General features: G+C 48.2%; 1 protein-coding gene across 1 annotated transcript in view; it reads left to right on the top strand.

Annotated features, from left to right (window-relative positions):
• The window catches only part of pcdh7b (protocadherin 7b), a 133,276-nt gene that overhangs the window by 48,862 nt on the left and 61,254 nt on the right, over positions 1-23,160 (top strand). The window contains 1 exon segment of the mRNA XM_056300459.1: positions 13,116-13,335. Coding sequence (XP_056156434.1) covers positions 13,116-13,335 — 220 coding nt within the window.

Raw genomic sequence — 23,160 nt, 5'->3', positions numbered from 1 at the left:
TCGAACCCGGGACCTTCTTGCTGTGAGGCGACACTGCTAACCACTGCGCCTCCCTCTCGCCTTCAAACACCTTCCATCCTCTGCTATCTCTCGCTCGCTTTGACTTTAATTGTTCTGACATTACTGCAGCGTTTACTAATTGCTCATTTGTAATAATTGTTTTCATAATAGTCTGGTGTCGTAATTGTTCTGAGCTTCTGTTATCAGGAACAGGTGGCAGTGGGGATCTTCTAAAGGGTGTGTGTGTGTGTGTCTGTGTTTGTGTGTGTGTGTGTGTTTATGCAAGCATGTCTTTGTGCATATAAGCACATATGGACTTGCAGTCAGTCAAGTTACATGGTTCAAATCGTTGTGTATGTGTGGACCTTTGCCATGCTAATGCTATGCTAATTTCTTTAAAAAGGAAAGGCCCTGGTGGTGCTGTCCTCCTGACATGACGGAGTCGGGCATGATGCTTTAAACGAGATCAAGCGTATTTAAAAATACACCGAACATCAACAAGCTAACATGCATGCCCCCCCCACACACACACAATTGCTATCTCACATGAACGATGCATGCCTGCATAAACATACTCAAACAGAACGCCTCATTAACAGATAAGCCTGATATGCTCTTTATCCTCTATCCTCCCCCACTCCCTCTCCCCTTTTTGTCTGTTTGGATGGCAGCCCTGATCCCCTAAACACGGGTTATCTGTCATCAGAGACAGGATGGTAAATAAAGAATCATTTATCAGCCTTGTTAAAGCCTCTACACCATCCCTCCTTTTCTCTCTCCCCCCTCTTTCTCCTATCTCTCTCTTCGTTTCCGACTGTTGTTCCTCTTCCCCGATCCCTATCTCCCTCTTATCTCTTCCTCTCATCTGAACCTTTTCTTTTTTTTGTTTCTTTCTTCTCCTCCCTCTTCCTGATGGCATGACATTCATTTCTGGTTCCCCCGGCTGAGGTCGGCGTTCGGCCAAGCTTCATAACCTTCCGTCCAGGGACAGGTAGCGATGTCCGCCGCGAGCCTAGCTGCTGCGTCCCCCCCGTGCCGCCACGGCGACTGCTCATGCCAGCGTTTGGACGCATCCCCACCGTCTCTGGGATTTTGTTGACAGCGTGCCATGCTTGCCTGCCGACGCCCTGGCTCGTGTCACACAACGCCAATGTCATGGTCAGCCGGCGGCCGGCGGCGTGCTGACAGCAGCGGGCCGGTGGTCAGGCGTGGCACAGCCATCCAGGATGCATTCCTTCGCATGACGCCGAGATGCAGCACCCCCCTCCCCCCCCAATGCCAATGTGAGGAAACTGAGCTGACGGCTGAGTGACATGGGTAATGACTTGTCAATGCCAAAGACACGACACATACATGACGTGAGACACACACATACACGCACAATCACAGACAGACATGAGGCAACTTGCACATAGGGACACACAGGTAGTGATGGAAGCTGTTGGTGTTGCATTCACATCCACATGCAGATATTTGCAAACACAATCACACATGCATAGACCCACACACGGATATGAAAGTGCCACTCGCTCAGCGGTCTACAAACAAGATGTACAAGATGTACGCAGATAAAATGGGGGAGTGCGATAGCAGGATTTGTAGCACCGGGGTCAGTGTTGGCTCGACACTTCCTCCCCCAGCCTGTGCCAGAGCTCGTCTCAGCACCGGTGCCTCTAGCATGTCAACACTGGGAAAACACAGCATCCATTCATAATGAGAAGATGAGAGATAGTTCGGGATTGATGCCTACGTATACTGCTTTGGCACTCCACCCGCCCCCCCAAAAAAAAAAAATTTCCCCTCAGCATAAATGGAGAAAACACGATTCCTCTTGCCAACGACAGTGAGCCGGCGCTGGTGCATGATGGGAAGCTTTCTCTTCCCCCCCCCCCCCATAATATTATATTCATGATAAGTCTGTCTTACCCCACACACTATCAGTGTTATGTCGCCAGACTCAGACAGACGCCTTACAATGCGATGGCGCTCCCACGGCGCAGTAGAAAGGCAGCACAAACCCATAAAGGGTGTGTTTGTCAGCTCGAGGCTAATCCAGTGCCACTCAAAACCCAGCGCCCCTGCAAAAAACAAAAAAATAAAGAATAAAATAAATAACTTCTTGCCATTCAGAGCAGGTCAGGGGTTGGGATGAGCCTTTTGAGGACGCTACAACATGTCCCACCAGAATAGTATCGCTGTTACAGCAGTGGCCTAATCCGCCACTTGAAGAGCAATTAAAAGTTTAGCCGAGACTTTACGAAAGTAACCATGTGTGATCTTTTTTTCTTTCGCTCCCTTTTTCTGCCTTTTTTTTTCGGTCTTTTTTCTTTTTCTCCGGGTCTGACTCTCCGGCTGTGCACATGGGATGCATGCTAATGGAAAGGCACTAGCTGTGGCATCACTCCAAAGCCGCTCCAAACACAGTGGGACAAGAAAAGAAATGGAGGAGAGGGTGATGGGAGAGTAAATGGAGTTTGGGATGGGGAGGATCTATTTCTCTCTCTCACTTCCAATTCATTTATTTTTCCTCTGTCTCTTTCATTCCCTCCCTGTTCACTCTTTCCATCTCACCCTCACGTCTCTCATCTGTCCTTGTTGTCCAGCCATCCTCCTCCTCCTTTCAACATGGCTCCTGCGGCACAAAGTTCATGGACTGTGATTTTTGGTGGGTAGCAAACTAGTACAAAAAAAAAAACGGCTGGTGGCTCTGACATGGTCTTAATGTCTGGGGACAGAGAGAGAGGGAGGGGGAGACAGAGATTAGGCCCGTCATCCTTCATGTCCACCTCTGTTTGGATTTGTTGGACGTTCTCTGCTCACTCGGGCGTTCACCTTTTTGTGCATGTTCTCCAGCTAAATAAGGGCAGATAATGGTCAATGAACCCACCGAGGGGAACAAGTCCGGTGGAATCTGGGTGAGGGTGTTCAAGGACGCGCATCGATTTGCATTCCAGTAACTCGTAAAAAAAAAACAGCATCGTAAAATGAATGGAAGCGGGAAGAGGACGCCGCCCCCCCCCATTCCCCCCATCCTCCCTGTTTCTACTTTAGTTGGTTTGGTAAAGATCGCCATGGGAGTGCTAGCATCATAATCAGCTCTTAACAAGGCCGTGTGCAGAAGTCTACAAGTCTGCGGCTTCCAGATGTCGTATAAACCATAACCAAAGGTGCCGAAAGATGTTATTATCGGGGCGTCATGCGTCTGTGGATCTTTTGATCTCGCAGCTGTTACCTCAGAGGGCTTTTTTAAAGTGAAAGGTCGGCCAGTCGAATCAATCTAAGACGCCATTTCTCTCGCCACGTTTGAAACCATTACTCTGAGGTCGGTGCCTTGAGATCAGAGAATCGGGAAGCATTTTGGACAAGTGAGGGATTGGCTGTCGGATGTCTGATTGTGTCCAAAAGCCTTCGTGAAAAATAAATAAATTAATAAATAAATGGGGTAGAAAAACAATAAACTCGATGGACGAGGTGGGGGGGAAAAAATCCAACTTTGCATCTCTTTTGACTCAAAAACTTGTGTTGGGAGAAGCAGACACCGCGGCCTCTTTTATCTCCGCTTGGTTCTGCTTTCTTTTCTCTCTCGGAGTCTCAAGTGGTGTTTGGAAACGCTACCCTGGCTTTTTCTTCTTTATTCTCCCTGTCTTTTTTCCGGTGAAAGAGCGGACCCGGGAGGAATGTGAGCGGAGAAGTGAAGGGAACAGAGGAGAGGCGATGTGGGGAGGTGAAGACGAGCGCTGGAGCTTGACTGGGCCAAAGCTATCAGTCAGGCCCGAACACGACACCTGAGACTCGGTGGGCGGTTGCAATAACAAAGCCGAAGCCTTCTTCCCCCAACTCCCCGAGCCCAGCTCCAAAATCCCCACCTCCAAAATAATGCTCCTCACCTGAAAGACCCACCATGTTAAAGAATAATTCCAGTTTTCTTCTTCTTTTTGTAGTTATCACCATTGTACACATTGGTTAAGATGCAATTTTGTTCTCCAGCTTCACCGTAGAAATTTTGGACACGGGACTACCGCTGGACACTGCTTTACGATGGCGTCTTGTGGGCCAACTGGACATGATGTCTGTGAATGTTCTCATTCATCCAGGTCATGGTTATCCAAAGGAATTGAATCGAGTGCAACTGGACTTGGTATATATCCGTGAAGACGTTTCGCCTCTCATCCAAGAAGCTTCATCAGTTCGTGCCTTTCTGACTAGACCAAACTAGGACATGAGTGTCAAATATGTTTCAACAAGTCCAATTTAACCCAATTATCTCAAGCATGTATTTGGCATTTGTAAAGCTTAGTCCAGCGGTGCTGCCGTGTCCAAGATCTCCATAACAAAGATGTTATGAAGGATATCATGACTGGTATGCACGATGACAAGAAACAGAAGAATAAGACCCAGGTTGTACAGAAATGAAGCTATACTTTAAGTTACCATGTTAAATTATACCTTGGTCCTCTGAATCTGACATCCGACTGTATCAGGGTCATGTTCTCATGTTAGCCCGGGCGCTAGGACTTAAGTGTAACTGAGTAGCACCCAAATACAACCCGATCCAATCCTGATCAGATTCCAATTGATTTCCACTCAGACATTCACCTTGAGGGCATTCGTCTCATTTATCGCCCGGACATCATTGAATCTAACCAGCCTTTTAATTCAGGACTGAAAGCGAACGCAACTGCTCTGACACCTCTTACAAATCTTATTCACCTTCACGTGAGCTGTGCTGAGCTAGCACTGGAAACCGTGTTAAGTTAGCAAAGCTGACAGAGCTAAGCTAAGCTTCCACCCGGTATGTATGTACTGTATGGCTTAGTGTTCTTTTCAGGTGGCGTATCGCAGGTCACTGTCTGATTGCCTATTAAAATGAAACATGGCTTCTTAATTACCGACTGGCACTCCTGGCAATCTTGCACGTTCTCATATGTCACTTCCTTCTCTTTCTCTCTGCCTTCTTTTACACTTGACTCCTTTATCTTCTCATCTGTCTTTCACTCCTACGTCCTTCTCTCTATCCCTCCATCTCACTCACTTGATTGCAAATACGTAAGACACCAGCCTTGCAGTTTATGTCCGCTCTCCTTGCCGAAGTCCAGCCCAGCCACAATTACATGCCACAGTTCATGGCAGTGGGTCACTGCCATCCGCCAAAGGCATTTACAGCTGAAATTACACACAGTATGTTTGCAAAGCCATTTCACTTCCATCCCTTCATCACTCCATCCTAATTTTCCCCAACCACAAGCCCTGGAGATGTTTGGCTTGATTGTAAATTCAGTCATCTGGAGAGAGTTGGTTCACAGGCAAATTCCCACAGAAGGAATGACTGCAAACTACATATAATATAACAACATAATGTCATGAATGAGCTCAAACCCTGTTCATCAACTGTTATATCCGTATACATATATCATATGTTGTACTGCTGGACTGTGGAAGCCATTCTTGGCCTGCAGGCAGATCTAGAAACACACTACATGCTAGTTAATGTGCTGGAATATCGATCTTTAAGCTAGAAGACACATTTGCGACCGTTCAGGGAGAGTGTTGTTGTAGTGTCCTGGCGCTGAGGTTCAAGGTTTAGGGGAAGTCGCGTGGCTCACAGTTGTCCACGTTCCCGTGTGAGAATCTTGTGTAATTCATGTGTCAGTGTATGGTGTCTGTGCAACTGCAGCACATGGAAAAAAGCAGTCAGCGACTCTTTGTGTATTGGAAAAAAAGTATATGGGAGTGTCTGCAACCAGCAGAGTGATTGTGCAATTGCAGGAGCTTAGAAGACCAGAGAATTGGACATGACAAACAGGGAGGAAAAAGGGGCGAAAATTCAACATAAAAGAAGATGAAAGCACAGAAGACGAGATGAACAAAACAAAAAGGCTCCTGACAGCTGCTCAACACTTTCATTTAGGAGGGAGGCGGAAATGAAAATCAAATCCACAGGGTCACACATTATTAACCCGGGCCCCGGTTTTATTAGCTCCAGCTTCAGTTGGGCCGGGCAGCCCATGTGTTTTCCCTTTAGCCTCCAGGAAAAAGGCCCGGCTGAGCTCCGGCCATCGCTCCCACTAAACCTGTGGCTCGTTTGCGGTGTTCATTTTCTGGGATGACGGAGACATTCAGTCACCCGTGGCTGTCACAGTTGGCTTTCAATCACAGGCTCAGTCCAAAAGAGCCCCTCTTCCATAAAGAGTCCCATCAGGGGCCCCCTGCATCTGTTGGAGATAAGGCAAGCGAACACTACCTGGTAATGAAAGCCATGGACTCGAAGCATGGCTACCCTCTAGTGAGTAACTCAAGAAGGTCAGAGTGTGTGTGTGTGTGGGGGGGGGGGGGTTGGTCTCTCCACTCTTGACATCCCCTCTGTTTTTCTTCACCACATAGGAAATCCAATTGGAAAGCAGCAGAGCCCCAATCATCACCCATGTATGTATGTATGTGTGTGTGAGAGAGAGAGAGAGAGAGAGAGAGAGAGAGAGAGAGAGAGAGAGAGAGAGAGAGAGAGAGAGAGAGAGAGAGAGAGAGAGAGAGAGAGAGAGAGAGAGAGAGAGAGAGAGGATAGTTATGGTTGGTTTTTGCCTGTGATTAAGCCTGGGCCCCGTTTCAGAAAGTGGCTTTAGTGGAAACTCAGAGTTAGTTGAGTCAGACTTGAAGGAAACTGGGTTTTCAGTTTCACAAAGCCAGTTCAGCTTCACCCTGAGTCAGTTACTATGGCGACATACTCTGTGAAGCTAACCTGCTCGCTGGCAAGATTTTCTTCAACTGACCCTAAGTCTCTCCTACTCTTTAGCTGAAGTCTGCAGGAGGTGTCAGACATGGCGTGTCCTTCTGTTGAAGAGCCGGTATATACTAAATCACAAATACTCCGCAGAAATTTTCGTAGGGAGAGGGTGATGAAACCCTGCTTGGATGTTTTATCATTCCCTGATGATTATCTGTTTGAGCGTTACTGTTTTTCTCTGCAATATCCTCAGCTTTCATAGTGTTCCAGTAATTTCCAGCATCCCTCTGTTAGAGGAAAAAGGCGGTGCAAGTTTTATTATGGTGCAACACCATCATCAACTTTAAGATGTTATTTTCAAGGCATAAACCTAAGCAGGCCTCGCTGTATCTTCCCTCTCTGTGGCAGCTGACAAGGTGTCGTCGTCATCCTCCTGCGATGAAAATTAACAATTTTCATGTTCGAGTCCAACCCGTGATAAAAAATCTGTAGGGTACTCAAGAGTATTTACAACATCATGGAGGTCCGTCATGGTGGAAGGCTCCACCAGACAGATTACACCATCAGTAACTGGTAGGAGATGAAGATTAGACAGTTAAAATTCATAACCTTACCCAGAAAAAGGTCGCAACTAATTTGAATTTTGGTTTTAACAACAGTGTGCAGGCCACACCACGATTTTTCAAATTATATAACTCTGAGTCACCTTAAAATAGATTATGTTGTCTGAAGGACAACTAAGAATCTGAAAAGGTAACAGCAGTCAATTACAAAGAATTGCACCGCTACAAGAAAATCACTGCACCCAGTTGTGTGTAAGATAGATGGGCGGGCGTCGCTGAGCCAACACTGGCAAAAGGATGAATGTATATAGATCATTCATTTGAATAACTAACCTCTGCTTTAGGCCCTTGTGTCCTGGGGGTGTGTTGGGACAGATGAGCTTCCTCCACAGATGTCTTCAGCAATAGGTCGCCCACTGTTTTGACTGAGGGCCATCTCTTCGGCCTCTGTGAGGGGTGGACCCGCCACCTTTGTTTTGGGCCTCAGCCTTTTTTCTATTGGCTATAATGGAGATCGAACTTGAACATATCCAGTAAGCACAAATTTGGAGACTTGTATGCATAAAGGCGGCCTCACAGCAAGAAGGTCCTGGGTTCGAGCCCCGGGGTAGTCCAACCTTGGGGGTCATCCCGAGTCATCCTCTGTGTGGAGTTTGCATGTTCTCCCTGTATCTGCGTGGGTTTCCTCTAGGTGCTCCGGTTTCCTCCCACAGTCCAAAGATACGTAGGTCAGGTCATCAGCCGTACTAAATCACCCCTATGCGTGTGTGTGTGTGTGTGTGTGTGTGTGTGTGTGTGTGTGTGTGTGTTTTGTCGGCCCTGTGATGTTTTTATATTTCATAATTCATCTTCAGTTGCTGCCAAGTACATTTTTGTTCCTGTTGGGTTGAACCTGCATAAATACTAAACACACGTGCGCGCGCGCGGTGCGCACACACACACACACACACACACACACACATATGGTGAATAAGTCGAACACTCGAGATAAAAGGATTTTTTTTCTTCCAATCAATACTGACACATTGACTCGGTCAACAACGTCCTGCCACGCCAGTGAATGTTCTTTTGCTGCTGCTCATGTTTGTTTTGGGGTTTTTTTCCCTTAAATATATACTCAAATCCCACATACACATTCATTAATATTTGCACTCCAGTGGGGTGAAGTGGGTGAATCATAGTATCGGCGCTCCACTGGTGATGCCTTTTTATAGTCGTCACCCACACGCCTAGCTCAGAGTGATCATCGTCAAGAGTTGATTGAGCTCAGATCAGCTGTTCTCGTGGACTGCAGGTCCATGGTCGAGTCCATCAGCCCCCCCCCCACACACACACATATGATGCCACCCCTACCCCCCCCCCAAGAAGTTTGAACTGACTTGACTTCCGCCGCCACTTTTACGATCGTTGCGATACTACAGATAACACATTATTGAGAGACTAAAGAATAAGTCCTATCGTATAGAATTTAAAAAGAAACGTCAAAGTCACCGCTGCTCTTTAAATACTGCCCAAGAACAGGTGACCGGGTAGCGTAGCGGTCTATTCCGTTGCCTACCAACACGGAGATCGTTGGTTTGAATCCTCGTGTTACCTCCGGCTCGGTCAGGCGTCCCTACAGACACAACTGGCCGTGTCTGCGGGTGGGAAGCCCGATGTGGGTACCTGTCCTAGTCGCTGCACTAGCACCTCCTCTGGTCGGTCGGGGCGCCTGCGTGATCCTCCCACATGCTACGTCCCCCTGGTGAAACTTCTCACTGTCAGGTGAAAAGAAGCGGCTGGCGACTCCACATTTATTGGAGGAGACATTTCTGCAGCCCCCCCTGGATCGGCAGAGGGGGTGGAGCAGAGACCGGGACGGCTCGAAAGAGTGGGGTAATTGGTCAGGTACAATTGGGGAGAAAAAGGGGGGGGGGTTGTCTAAGAACTGTCTCCGTCTGTCGTTGTGCTGGATAAGGTCCCTGGCAATCCCCAAAACATCCACTGTTACCAAGAAATCCCCGACAGCAGTTCCCCTTTCCAGCTTTCGTTGGCGTTGCCCCGGGAAAAAAAAGAAATCAGTTATTTTTCGGTGTTTCAGTTCTTCAGTAAAAGCTACCCAGATACAAGAATGAAGTGGCGGTTTAACATCAACTGTATGAAGCGAGCAGCATTGGTGTGTGAAAATTCGTTTCACGTCACATGACCCGATTAGCCAATACATTTTTCGAGGACAGAATTTGGTGCTTTCTGATTGGCTGAGTGGGGGCACACAGGGAAGCAGCGTGTGAAGTACGTGGCTATGGAGGGATTCGAATTTCATTTTACGTGTTTGATGTTCAAAAGCAGGTAGGATCCGGACTCTACCAGTCCCACAGTCCATGGCTGCTCTGAAACTGACAACTCTTGAGTTTGGCAGCTCAGGATTAGTCGACCCAGCGTTCAGGTTTAAACTCAAGGGTTCGTTAAACCTGCTTTCTGATACGGGCCCAGGTACCATGTGACACGTCACTACTCGGGAGAGCAAACATCGTCTTGCAGTACCTAGTAAGAAGCCATATGTGTGATCTCTTTCTCTCTCTATTCACGCACACACACACACACACACACACACACACACACACACACACACACACACCCGGGGAACGAGGGAAAAATAGCTTTTCATTTCATTCATTTGTTTAAAAATGCCAGAATGACGGGAGCGAAGGTCAGTGTGCAGACAACGGCTGCAGCAGAATCTAAACCGAGGCCTCCGGCCGTCTCTGCATGAACTCCATTTCAGGTCTGCAAACAAATTAGCTCCTTTTTTCCCCCCTCTCCACTTCCTTCTTACCCTCCCTCAAGTGAAAAGAAAGGGGCACACCAGGTGAACAGAATCTATTTATCCCTTCAACTTTTTAATTTTTTTTCCTCCCTTCTCTATTTTTTCTCTCTCTCTTGCTCCCAAACTGAATTTTCCCACAGCCCCTGCTTGCCCAGGACTCATTTTCTTTGCGGACGGCATTGCCGGCAATTCATTAAGCAACAGTCCTTTAATGTGTATCATTACAAAACTGTTTCCCAAGGAGTAATAGCACTCCACATCCAAAATACTAGCTTTTTATTTTGTAGCCACACTCAAGCTGCAAGTGCCATTGTTACACACCTCACAGTGAACAAGTGGAAGAGATGAGAGAGAGAGAGAGAGAGAGAGAGAGAGAGAGAGAGAGATGAGAGAGAGAGACATCAAACAAACAAACAAATAAATGTTTTGATAACTTAATTAATATCACTTCCAAGTGTTATTCTGCTTATAGATGGTAGTCATCCTTCTGGGCACCCGTATTAATTATGCAACAAATGTTTGACTACTCAAGTAAAATCTCCATGAATATTTATGTCAATTTATTTGTTGAGTGTTGATTGTAATTACATGGAAACATGATTTATTGCCAAGATCGCTGCGCGAGCCAGCCAGCCAGAGAAAGAGAACAGGGTGGAAAAATATATAGTGAAAAAGCAAATTGCAGCACGCGCACACAGCAAGAGGACCCTTTTCTCGGTAGCTTTTTGGTAAATTTCACTGACAAAAGCAGAATTTTCTACAGCGTCTGTCTGGCAGAGATTCAGCAGCTTGCACTGTCTCAGGATGACAAAGATGACAAAGAGCCGAGGTGACCTTTCGCCACTCTCACAGCCTACTTTATACGTCTGTGTGTATGTCTGAGTACGTGTGCAATCCCTCAATTTTGGTATTGTGCGGATGCCCTCACACGTTCGTGCCGGTCTACTCTACAAGGCCTTGCTTAGCTTGCACGGAGACGTTTCACTGTTTTGACTCGAGACATCCACATCCCGCCCTCTCAGATCGCGATCGCAGACAAAACGCCGGTGTTTGGACAGACGTGCAAATGAGAGGCTCTCCGCAACTATGGATGACAGCTGATCTCAGCCAATCAGGGAACACAAAGTGGGGAGTGGACAGAGGGAGTGGAGCTGGAGATGAAGGAAGAATGCTTGAGTAATGGGGCTCTGTCCCGTTTAATAAGTGTCATGATAGAGTGAGTTAAGGAGAGCAGAGAGAGACAGAGGGAGAGAGAGAGAGAGAGAGAGAGAGAGAGAGAGAGAGAGAGAGAGAGAGAGAGAGAGAGAGAGGTGGCGGAGAAAAGAGGTGGGATGATGAGGTCCGGTAAGGGGGCAGGAAGAGGAGACACGCCGCCCGAGAAGGGTGATGTGTGTTTGTACCTAATTAATGAATGGCATTAGCCATTTGTTATGCCATTCATTCTGGTAATGACCGAGTCCACTCTTTCATTCCCCCCCTCATGTTCAGAGAGAGAGAGACAGACAGACAGACAGAGAGAGAGAGAGAATCTGAAATTTAATGACATACTCTGTCACTGCTTACCTTAGACACTGTTCAATAATGTGCTACAACCTACTACACACATTCAACACAAGCCCGTGTGTGTGTGTGTGTGTGTGTGTGTGTGTGTGTGTGTGTGTGTGTGTGTGTGTCTGTGTCTGTGTGTGTGTCAAGTCGAGTCAATTTTATTTGTATAGGCCAATATCACAAATTACAAATTTGCCTCAGGGGCTTTACAGCAACACAACATCCTGTCCTTAGACCCTCGCATCGGATAAGGAACAACTCCCTAAAAATTCCTTTAACAGGCAGAAAAAAGAGGAAGAAACCTCACGGAGAGCAACAGAAGAACAGAAAAGTGTGTGCCTGTGTGTGTGTGTGCATGTGTGTGTGCATACCTGCCCATGTCTTTGCACTCCTGTCCACAAGGCTTTGCTGATCGGCTCCAGCTCATACCTCCAGCTGCGACAATCTTGTCCTGTTATGCGAGTGGGAAGTTGAAAGAGGTTAGCGTGTCCTTACCTCCCTTCATAGTTTTATTAAACACACAGTCTTAGCTGGCGGCCACACGAGCTCCGCCGAGCTTTCAAGGGAGCTTGTGCAAGACCTCCTTTATACTCCTTTCAGTAGTGCTGTGGGTGCAACTTGAGTTTTGAAAACCGACGGTCACGAGCTGAAGTCAGGTTCTCTCGGGCTCTGTCGGTGATGACTGGTGTGAGTTGTGCACGGGCTGGTGCCAGAGGGAAACAATCACAATTTTTCAACATTATCTCTACGTTTACGTTGTTGGGATAGCACTCCACTAGCAGCCGTAATACTGAGCACGTCTCCTGCGTGTCTCTGAAACGTCGACGATGATGTCACTGGCGGACAATACGCGCATGTGAAAACTCACTTCCTGGTTTGCCAGCAGGCTGCACTGTCTAAGAAAATGTGAATAACAAAGCAACATACAGCTGTTTTAAGTCGCTTTGTTATCAACATTGGCAGCCTATTGGCAAAGCAGGAAGTGCATTTTTACATTGACAGATAGTCTGCCAGTGACATCATCGCCGGTGTTTCAGAGACACACAGAAGCATGCTTAGTATCACGGCTGTTTGTTGGGAGTATTGTCAACATGCATGAAGATTATGTTGAAAAATGTGAAGTCACTTCATAGCTAGTCAGTCTAGAGGTATCCCTTAAAGAAATGTCCCTAACGTGTCGATTATACTCCTCCTCCTTACTTTCAGACTTTCTCCTGTCTATTTCATGTAGTAAGCTTCCTTCCCCTCCACCTTCTTTCCACATTCATCTATTACTCCACATTTCCAAACTGCCCCCCCCCCCAGTGTCTGAGACTCCCCGTGGACGGGAACCCCCATTTCTTGGGAGTAACCCCCACTGCCCCCTCCCCCCTTCGCTCCTTGCCCCAGTAAAAGACGAAGAATGATAAAGAAATAGACATAAACAACAGCCAAAAAGTCCCGTTTGTAGTGACCCCCGGCCGTCTGGTTTCTCTTGTAGCCGTTTCGCCGAGTGACCTTCTCGGTGGTGAGCCAGCCCCAGGACCCTCACCAGCAGGGATCGCTGCAGAGCTGCTACGACAGCGGCCTGGACGAGTCGGAGACGCCCAGCAGCAAGAGTTCGTCGGGCCCCCGGCTGGGAGCCCTGCCCCTGCCCGAGGACAGCTACGAGAGGACGACGCCGGATGGCAGTGTCGGTGAGGCAGAGCACATGGAAAATGGTAGGGGCAAACACTGAAAGGAGATTCAGAAAACTAAACTAAAAAAAAAAAAAAAAAAAAAAAGATAGTACACACATACATACACGCGCACACACACACACACACGCTGCCCACATCACCCACGTTGCTGATCACGTCGGACGAGAGATAACGTGTAAGTCTCGCCCACACAAACGTAAAATTGCAGGGCTTTATTTATTTTATTTTTTTTCCCTTATGTTTTTGTACTCATAACGGGGTTGAGCAGCAGCACGGATAGACGTGTGGTCCGTCGCTGGTTAGGCCGGCTCTTAATTGAATCGGGTGTGAATTCTGTGTTGAGGTTTTGACGCTGCAGACAGTGCCGCTCTGTTTGAAACCAAAGCCATTGTACAAATAAATTTGCCCAGGGCAGAAATTGTGTGATGGAGAGACTTGGGATTTACTGAAAAGCGCTTGGTTTTTGTTTCGAGAAGAGCTGGTTAATTTGATCAAAGCGACTAAGCGGGAGAATATATGCAATAGGCGTATTCATTTAGATGAAGGCCTGCTAACTCTTTCCTCTCCTTTTGAGCGTGCAATCCCACTTTGCCAACGCATTTCATCTGGCACAGTTGGATTTTCTACATCATCTCTTTATTTTGCCTCTTTCTGTTCAAAATTAGACTAATAGGGGAATTGTAAATGGCTTTTGGTCTTTGCAAAATAGTTTATTTTTTCTCTTATCAGCGGTGGGTAGATTAGATTTTTTTTTATACAATGCTATTGGCCATATGTATGAACGAAATGAATATAAGCTTACTGCCTAACGGTCTCTTGGCAGCTTCCCTTATATGACCTTTCATTTAGCTACCCTCTGCAAGTTTCGAGGCAAGGCTATAGTTGGGGGTGTGTGTGTGTGTGTGTGTGTCCGAATGTACCCACCAAGGGCTGGATGGAGGGGTAATGGTCCCACTGATAATCTAGCAGTCTGAGGCTATGCTTAACAAGGGGTAGCTGTCTAGAGATGGCTAAGCCTGAGTGGCTTAGGATAACGGCATAAGTACCGAGAATCCCCGTTCATATCTCCAGACCCTGTACTCCGACCTAAGAAATAGATTCAAGTTATTCTGTAAATTGGCACCTTAACACTCACGAAAGGGAAACGATGGCAGAGAGTCGGGGTAATCCGCCAACGGCACCCAGAAGGTGAAGCGAGGACAAAGCATGGACGGTTAAAAGGTGCGTTGATGTGTTCTGCAGTCGAACAAACCGGACAGACGCACGCACTCAAGACTAGCTTTAACGGGTTTCTGAAACGAGCTTTCTCACATCCAGACATCAACACAGACTGAAAGACGTTTGAAACAGCTCAGTCTGAGTGCGGGCTGGAGCAGGTATCCTCAAGGGTGTTCAAAACCTCCATGTTCAGACCATGGACACCTCATTTATCGGCCAAATTAGCCCCAATTAAAGGCTCGTTTCAATTTTGTGCCTACTTAAAGTAATTGGAGTGGGCCAGTCCATACCAAACAAGTCGATTAGATTACAATTATGATCAACTTCTGGATCAAATCCACCATGAGAAGTAAAAGGACACAGAATTAATGAGGAAAAAAAAAGACAGCACATGAGAACTTATGGCAAGGGGGAGACCACATAGTGTATGGAGAGAATGAGTCCATATACTGCTGTTGAATGTGAAATATCAACAATATCACAATCTAGATACAAAAACATACCTTAACTGTACGGTGATTTACTCGACATCTGTTTCCTGCTGTAGTTAATTTTCCTTCTGGGTGCTGCCAGAGGATAATACCAGCTAGCATAGCGACACTTTGGAACAGCGCTGTTGGAGGAAAGGAGTCAAGGTCAATCCGTGAATCAGTGTCAGTCCCGGAGCAACAGCTGGCTGTGCTGCCGCCTCCCTATCTTTAGTGGAATCAGCTGAATTGGTCAGTGCACATCTAGAGTGAACGCAACAACACGGGTGCGCACGTGTAAGAAGAGCGAGCTTGACTCGTTCACGCCATACTTCCATTCAAATGCATCCTCATCTCTCTTTCTTTCATGCCGAAGGCCCTTAAGTTTTGTTTTTGGTTTTTTTTCCATATCTTTTACTTGAAATTGATGCTTTATGTTGGGATTGTACGCCACATCATTTGGTTCTCTACATTTGTTGATAGCTTGTACACTGAAGTGATCCAAGATTTAATTTCTTATTAGATGCAGCAGGTTATTAAGTGGTGTTGAGTAAGTGAGATGAATGACACACCTCCCCTCCGCCCCCCCCAAAAAACCATCTTCTGTCAATGTCATAACGCAAGACAATGAAGTGTTGTCGGCTCGTTCACTCCGAGTCAATCTGACTAAGCCTGTCAGCTAAGTGCTTAAAATGTAGTGCAAATACATATTATATTGGCAAAATTGGCAAACTGCTGTTGCCTCTCATGGGGGGCTAACTGCAGTCATTAGCCCCTGTCTCTCATGTAGTTGGCGCGCACCCCCCCCCCGCGCTACATTTACTCTGTGCAACCTTTAGCACATGCTTAAAAAATGGAGGCCTGAGTGGGGAAGACAGAAAGTTAGCAGACGGCCTGCTGTGGCATACAGTTGCAGCATGTGTTGTTAGCTGCAGGTAATTGTGGTCCTTTACGTGCAGGAGGCCGTCCCCTGCCCTCTCACGCACTCCTCAGACCAGAAGGAGGTCATGGTGTGTGTGTGTGTGTGTGTGAGACCCTAGATTCCCCAAAGTTCGCCTCGCCCCAGAGCTGGGGAGGTGTAGCGGCTAATGCGTGGCCACCATACGGTGTTATGGAGCGTACCGTTAAACCGGTTAGCGTTGGGTGAGCCAACGTGTAACTGCCTATTGCTTGGTACCAGGGCACAAACGCGGATGAGGGCGATTGTCCCTTTTGAATCCGCGGCGAGTTCGACTGCTTTTTGGGGATCGCTAGGAATTCTCCCCGGGAGGCCGACAGCAGTCTTTTAAGCGCAGTGAGTCACCGGCTGAAAACCCTGCCAGCTCTGACTTGGTTGTTGTTAATCGATGACCGAGCAATCAATGTGAAGGAACAACCCTGCTCCAACTGCAGGTCTCTCTCACACTCACATGAACAGATCGGCAAGCGCGCACACACACACACACACGTACGCACACGCACGCACGCACACACACACACAGGTCTAATATCGTTCTCTATATTACTGTGCCCTTTCTCCGTCTCACCTTCCTCCCCCTCCGCTCCGCACTGGCGTGCGGAGAGACCGCGCTTTCTTCTCGTCTTCTTCATCAAGGTCAGCCATCAAACCTTATTATTTTCTACTGGTCCACTCTTTCCATGGGGAATGTCCAAAAACAAAAAAAACCTGTAGACGGGTTTCTGCCAAAACCAACTCAAAACAAGATGTGTTTGGGTCACCGTGGGAATATCAGCCCGTTCTTGGCCGACACCTCACCGGATAAACTCTCCGATAAGAGCTCTCTATCGTCGTAAACTTTCCCTTTAGCCGGCCTTAAACTGTCCAGCTTCGTGCTGGAAAACGTCGATAGATAGATTCCAGTATACATTTATTACGTACAGATGTTTCTGGAATTTGCTCGCCTGGAGACCACGCTAGCGGCGGGCGAGAGGCTCCGTTTTTTTTTTTTAGATTCCGGCTTCTCCTTCCGGGTCAGCGACAAACGCGGTTCATAAAGCATCGCGAGAGCGCAGTGATCTCGTTCAACCGCGGCGTCGGGGTCAAACACTTATTTAGTCCGACATCTTGTTTGATGCGCTGCCGGGTCTCTCACTTATTCATAAGCTTACCCTGGCGCTCATCAGATATTCATAAACGCTGTGTTGGGAGTCAAGCGCTCGATTAGGCCGTTACGGGTGTCGAAGGAGCCCTTCCAGACGCGCCATGCTACCGCCGAGTCGGAAGAACTCGACTCCACTATCGACCTCCGCATCGCCGTGGGGTTGGCTGGGTGGGTTTTTACTTATTTATTTTCTCCATTCTTTCACAGCGTTTGCCTGAGCGTGCCATGATATAACGCTTGCCCGTTGCCCTTTCTTCCGTGTGTGAGGCGCTGCTACGTCACGACGCCTCTGCACCAATGGCAACGGCTTCCGGCGGTGAAGACGCAACATCGCTCTCGAAGGTCTGGGTCAACCCCAGCTCGCGGGTCTGCTTCGACCGAAGGTCAGAGCGTCGGTGTTGAATCCGTACGAGTCCATAGCGTGAATGATTTCATAGTAGAAAAAAATCACAGGAAAATGCTGGTACCAACCATATCCCCAGCTTGTCTGCCTTGACTTGAGAGATGGCTGGCGCCAATGGGTGGCCATGTTTCCGCTGGAGGCGGGGCAGGGGTCGTGTTAGACATGCAGGTCACTTGGCCGATGGCTGCCCACTGTGGTGTATTGGATCGAGCACTCGGTGCTCGATTGTGTTGGACTGTCACCACTACTGAGTTCTGTAATACACTGGTCGAGCCTAGTAGTGTGTGATGTCTCCGTCAGTAAAGATCAGACTTGTGCCGCATCCTCGTCTCCGTGTACTTACATAGAATAGTGATTAAGTTAGTAACCCACGAATAGTAACACTACGATAGTGTACATAAGAGAAGTCACAACACCCACAGTCCCGCCTGCTGAGAAAGAAATGAACGACGCTTTCACGTCCAGGGCAACAGTGACGCGGTGGTCCAGACCGGCACGCCTTTTACATGCCTCGCACGTTTCTGTGCACCGACTGCCCCAACCGCTCCCCCTCCAAAGTTACCTCCCTCCATCTTTCTCCAGCTCTTGTATCTCCTGCTGAGAGATGGTGGGGTATCGCCGTTGGACTGCAAGCATCATTATTACGCTTTTATTTTTTTTTCTTTTCTTGTTATTTTCCTCATCCGAATCGAGGGTCCACGGTTAGATAGAGTGTGTCGCCCGTTTCCATTTGCTGTAGCTGCCTGTTTTCCCCCGTGTGGGTGAACGCAAAGCCCTGAGTGACAGTAACTGTGATTTAGCGCTTATACAAATAAACTCAGCCCGACTTGATTATTGAGTTCCGGCTATTTCGCCCGATAGACTGAGACAGACAAGTGGCACATCTCAGTCAGACATCAGTCAGACGGACGGAGGGAGCACATCCGTTTTCCCTCAGCTCTCTGTAACACACACACACACACACACACACACACAATATAAATACATAAAGCTACCCACAAACTACATAAAGGACCACATAGCCACAAACACACACACACACACATTGTTTCTCTCTGTCTCTGTCTCTCTGTCACGGGAACGAACACACACACACACACACACACACATACACAGAGATACACACACACACACACACACACACACAGTCTTCATTTAGCACAATGAGGCATTGCATCGTTTTCCAGCTCTCTGAAGCACCTCACTACATCACCCCATTGTTTTTGTTGCTCTTTATTTTCTGTGGAATGCCCATCGGAATTCTGCTTAGGCTAGTTAATAGACTGTGTGTGTGTGTGTTGTGTGTGTGTGTGTGTGTGTTTGTGTACGCGCGCGCGTGTAATACTGTTCATTAGGCAAGCCCAATCGTGAGGCCAGATGGCAAAATGAGCCTGTTTAATTAAAACCATTCATATTTCAATAGTGGAGCAGCGGCATTGGTCTTGGGCCTGATTCCCCCAACTCGTTGGAAGGATGTGGGTATGGCGTGTGTGTGTGTGTGTGTGTGTGTGTGTGTGTGTGTGTGTGTGTGTGTGTGTGTGTGTGTGTGTGTGTGTGTGTGTGTGTGTGTGTTCCATTGCCACTAGAGTAGAGCAGTGTAGTGTAAAATCACCCAGTGGAAGACACTAGCACTATCAATCAGTATTATACCCCAAGTCCACTGTCCTTCAACAAGGTCACAGTCCACACTTCAGTTCGGGGGTGGGGGGGGTGTTAACGAACACCGCAACATTTATCAGAAACTGGAACTCAGATGCGACAGTGTGGTGCGTGATGTGTGTGTGTGTGTGTGTGTGTGTGGGGAGGGGGGGTAATGCATGTTTATTAATGTAGATATTTGTGAGCGAATTGATGTACTACTTCTTTCCTGTGTGATAAACACACATACCTTGCCCTCCACTTTACCTCGGCCACTCTTTTGGCTGAGAATTCTCCAGAGAGAGAGAGAGAGATAGGGGGGGGGGGGGCATACCGCGCAGGAGCTCTTATTTGTGAGATAGGACGACCGAGGGAGACGGACTGAGATAGTGAGACAGTGAGAAAATGAATTAAAAGAACGAAAAAAGAAGGAAGGAGATAAGAGAGTCAGATGGAGACTAAGACTGAGGGAAGATGCGAGAGAGTAAGACAACGAGAGAGAGAGGGGGGGGGGCGGCTGACAAGAACAGATGATTGATCACTGTTCAGCCAGAGTAGGCAGGTATTCAAATCATAACCCAGTGTCACATATAAACAGTCCTCTCTCTCTCTCTCTCTCTCATGGGCAGACATACACCCACTTAGTCTGGTCTCACTCCCACAAAACCCACCGAGGAAATAAATAAAAGCGTGAGGAACGGCGCTCGCACTCTTTCCGCGAAAGCGCGCACGGACCACCAGGTGGAGACCCGGAGGATAAAAGCGACAATCCCGTATTGATTTCACCCACCACCTCCTCCTCCTCCTCCTCTTCCTCAGCGATGAAGAGAGGGCGATCTGGAAGGAGACACGTCTTTTTTTAAATCTAGTTTCAACACTATAGTGAAATAAATGGAGCAAGACGTGGTGACTCTTTTAAGTCACAACACCAAGAGGAATGGCGACAGATGAAAAAGGGGGGAGTTGACAGCGGGGCTGTTTGACGTGTTAAAATTACACGGCGTGGTGTGTGTCACGCACAACTGAAAATGGATGTAAACGGTTGGGAATGGAGGACAGAGCATAGTCAAACAATTATGCACAAATGATGTTGTGCATGCATGCCCGCACACACACACACACACACGTTGTCATTGTGTGGACAATGGGTATTGTGATGTTTTGTGTAGCCAGAAGCGGACTAACACCCACTCCCAACCGAGATCAGAGCGGCTGCGCAGTAGGTCTGCACATAACTAACACGCTGCCAACTGGCATGGCGGCCATCTTGTTAGCAAGGGAACTGCTGTTAACTTTAGCTCCAGAGACATGCGTACACAATGCACACACCGTAGATGTGTATGCATGTACACATGGTGGAATCGGGAACTACCTACACAACATAAACGACATTCCGTTTCTCCCAGCCCACGGCAGTGCAACACAGAAGACAAAAACACACATCCAAAAACCTCCCAAAAACACACAAAAACAGAGAGAACAAAGCACAAAAACAAAACACACAAACAGCCAACAATACAGCCCGCCCAGTGCAACACAGTCCAAGAGAGAACGAAGGCCAGCCAGGATGACTGTCGACCTGCCGGTCTGCATGGGCTAGCAGCTAGCTTAGCCTGCCCCGCCTGTGACGCACCAGTGATGGTGACGCGCCTGTCCCCAGGGTACCACGTGACCCCGCAACAGACGTGTGACTCGTCCTGTGCTTGTGTAAAAGTGTCGCTCATGGGAGGCGGCCATGTTGTTTTGGAAAGGGGACCGGTGCGTTGACGATCTCCGTATCACAAGATGGCTGCTTTTATCGTGCACCCTCATTGTTGCAGCTCTGGAAGAAAGACTGAGAAGAAACTGAACGATTGTACAAACTACAACCACGAAGTTGCAGGAAATGGAGAGAAAGAGAGCTAATAAGCACCCCGCCGCAGCCATACATGCCGCCATTGGCGTTTTTGTTGTTGTTATTTTTGGGTGCATGGAAGTGGCAACTTGGCCCGTCTCCAAATGGCGCTGTGCGTTAGTTATCTTTACTGTGTGTGTGTGTGTAGAAATATCCACTTAACCAGACAGCTGTTAATTCGAAACGTGCCGATCCCATTTGTCGTCTCTTGTCTCTCCCTCTTTCTCCTGCCCTCGCATCCCGCGACGCGTCCGCCATCATTTCTTGGCGTGGGTTCGCGTGTCAGGTGGAGCGCTTAGGGGAACAGGTGGGGCGGTCGTCAATGAAGACAATTAAACACCACCAAGGCGCTCAGCCAAACCCCTACTGCACTCCTCCCCCACCTCCCTCTCTCTCTCTCTCTTCTCCTTCCTTTTCCCCCGTCTCTTCATCGCTCCTTGACACTTTGTCTTGGGCTCGTTTCCTCCCAACCTGCGGGGCTCACTCGAACCCTTCTCCCGTTCCCTCACCACAGTACTCACGCCTTAGTAGCAGGCACACGCACACTCTGCAGGAGCCTTCTCTTTGTTTCTCCGCTTGTGTGTGCGTGCACGTGCGTGTGCGTGTGCGTGCGTGTGCGTGTGATGGGGTGGACAGGTTTCAGAGGGCGGGGGAATATGCATATGCTTTGTGCACACTCGAACGTCAGTGGGCCGTGTTGGCCGTGCCAGGATACGATGGGCGCCATGTCCTTCCCAGCGTGCGCTCCACGTCGTGCATGTATAGGCGAGAGTGTAGGCAGGTCGGCGGTGTGTGTGTGTGTGTGTGTGTGTGTGTGAGAGAGAGAGAGAGAGAGAGAGAGAGAGAGAGAGAGAGAGAGAGAGAGAGTGATGGCGGTGGGGTGGGGCTCAGAGTGTACCGCCCGGCCAAATCCCTGGCCTGCGGGGGATGCTAGCTGCAAGCGATGCCAGTGATTTTGCATCGCCTCCCCGTCTCTCTTTGCTCTCTCTCTCTCTCTCTCTCTCTCTCTCTCTCTCTCTCTCTCTCTGCATTCTATCCATCTTATTTTTATTTCATTCCAGAGTTTAGTTGTGTTTAACATCGTGTGTGGACAAAAATAAAAGCGCCTCGAAATGGACAAAATCTGCCGGTACTGATGTGTGTGTGTGTGTGTGTGTGTGTGTGTGTGTGTGTGTGTGTGTGCGTGTGTGTGTCTCTGTGTGTGTGTGTGGAGGCAGTGCAGTGTGCCAGCTAACTTCACACCAGACGGGGATCAGAGGGATACATCAAACTAGCGAAAATATGAAAGAAAACTCTTCTTTTTTTTCCACATGGGGCGGATATGCTAAACAGCGCGTGCACACCGCACAAACTGAATTAAAAAACAAAACAAAAAAAGGAAGAAGAAGCGTATTCATGTGTTCACACATTCTGCAGACCGACGCAAACCTGGGAGTGTCCCCCCGTGCTTTCCTTCATGCGTTCACCCAACGTATAGTCCCCCTGCGCAAACTCGCTTTCGCCACACGCACACACACACACACGCACACATGCACACGCACACACGCACGCACTCATGTGAGTGAACTAATTCCCCTTCCCCGACTCCTTGCCCAGCGCATTCTTTCGCCGGGAGAACATGAAAAGGCCTGCAGTTTCCAGCAGTTTAATTCTGCACATCAGGAATGCAGCGCTGATTACAGAAAACAATCGCATTTATGAGACTTCCACACAGAGCAGACCACGTCCCGCCCGCCCCCCCCGCCCAGACAAACGAGCTGGACCACATGGACCCCGCTCACAGCCAGCATGCATAAACGGCACTTTGTTCTTGCTGCAAGTTTACCCTGACATTAGTTAAACAGAGGTGTGTGTGTGTGTGTGTGTGTGTGTGTGTATGTGTGTGTGTGTGTGTGTGTGTGCGTGCGTGTGTGTGTGTGTGAGTGTGTGTGTGTGTGTGTGTGTGTGCGTGCCAGGCCACCTACCTCATGGGGACATTGTATGGGTCCCTATGAGGGAAATGGTCGATTTTAAGATTAGAATTGGGATTAGGTAGTACCTGGTGGTGGAGTACCTGGTGGTCCCTATCTCCTCTCCAGGTACGGCCATCCATACCTGGAGAGGAGATAGGGACCACCAGGTACG

The sequence above is a fragment of the Lampris incognitus genome, chromosome 20, assembly GCF_029633865.1.
Source record: "Lampris incognitus isolate fLamInc1 chromosome 20, fLamInc1.hap2, whole genome shotgun sequence".
Lineage (NCBI taxonomy): Eukaryota > Metazoa > Chordata > Actinopteri > Lampriformes > Lampridae > Lampris > Lampris incognitus.
The sequence above is the reverse complement of the archived record's forward strand: the minus strand, read 5'-3'. Positions and strand labels throughout refer to the sequence as shown.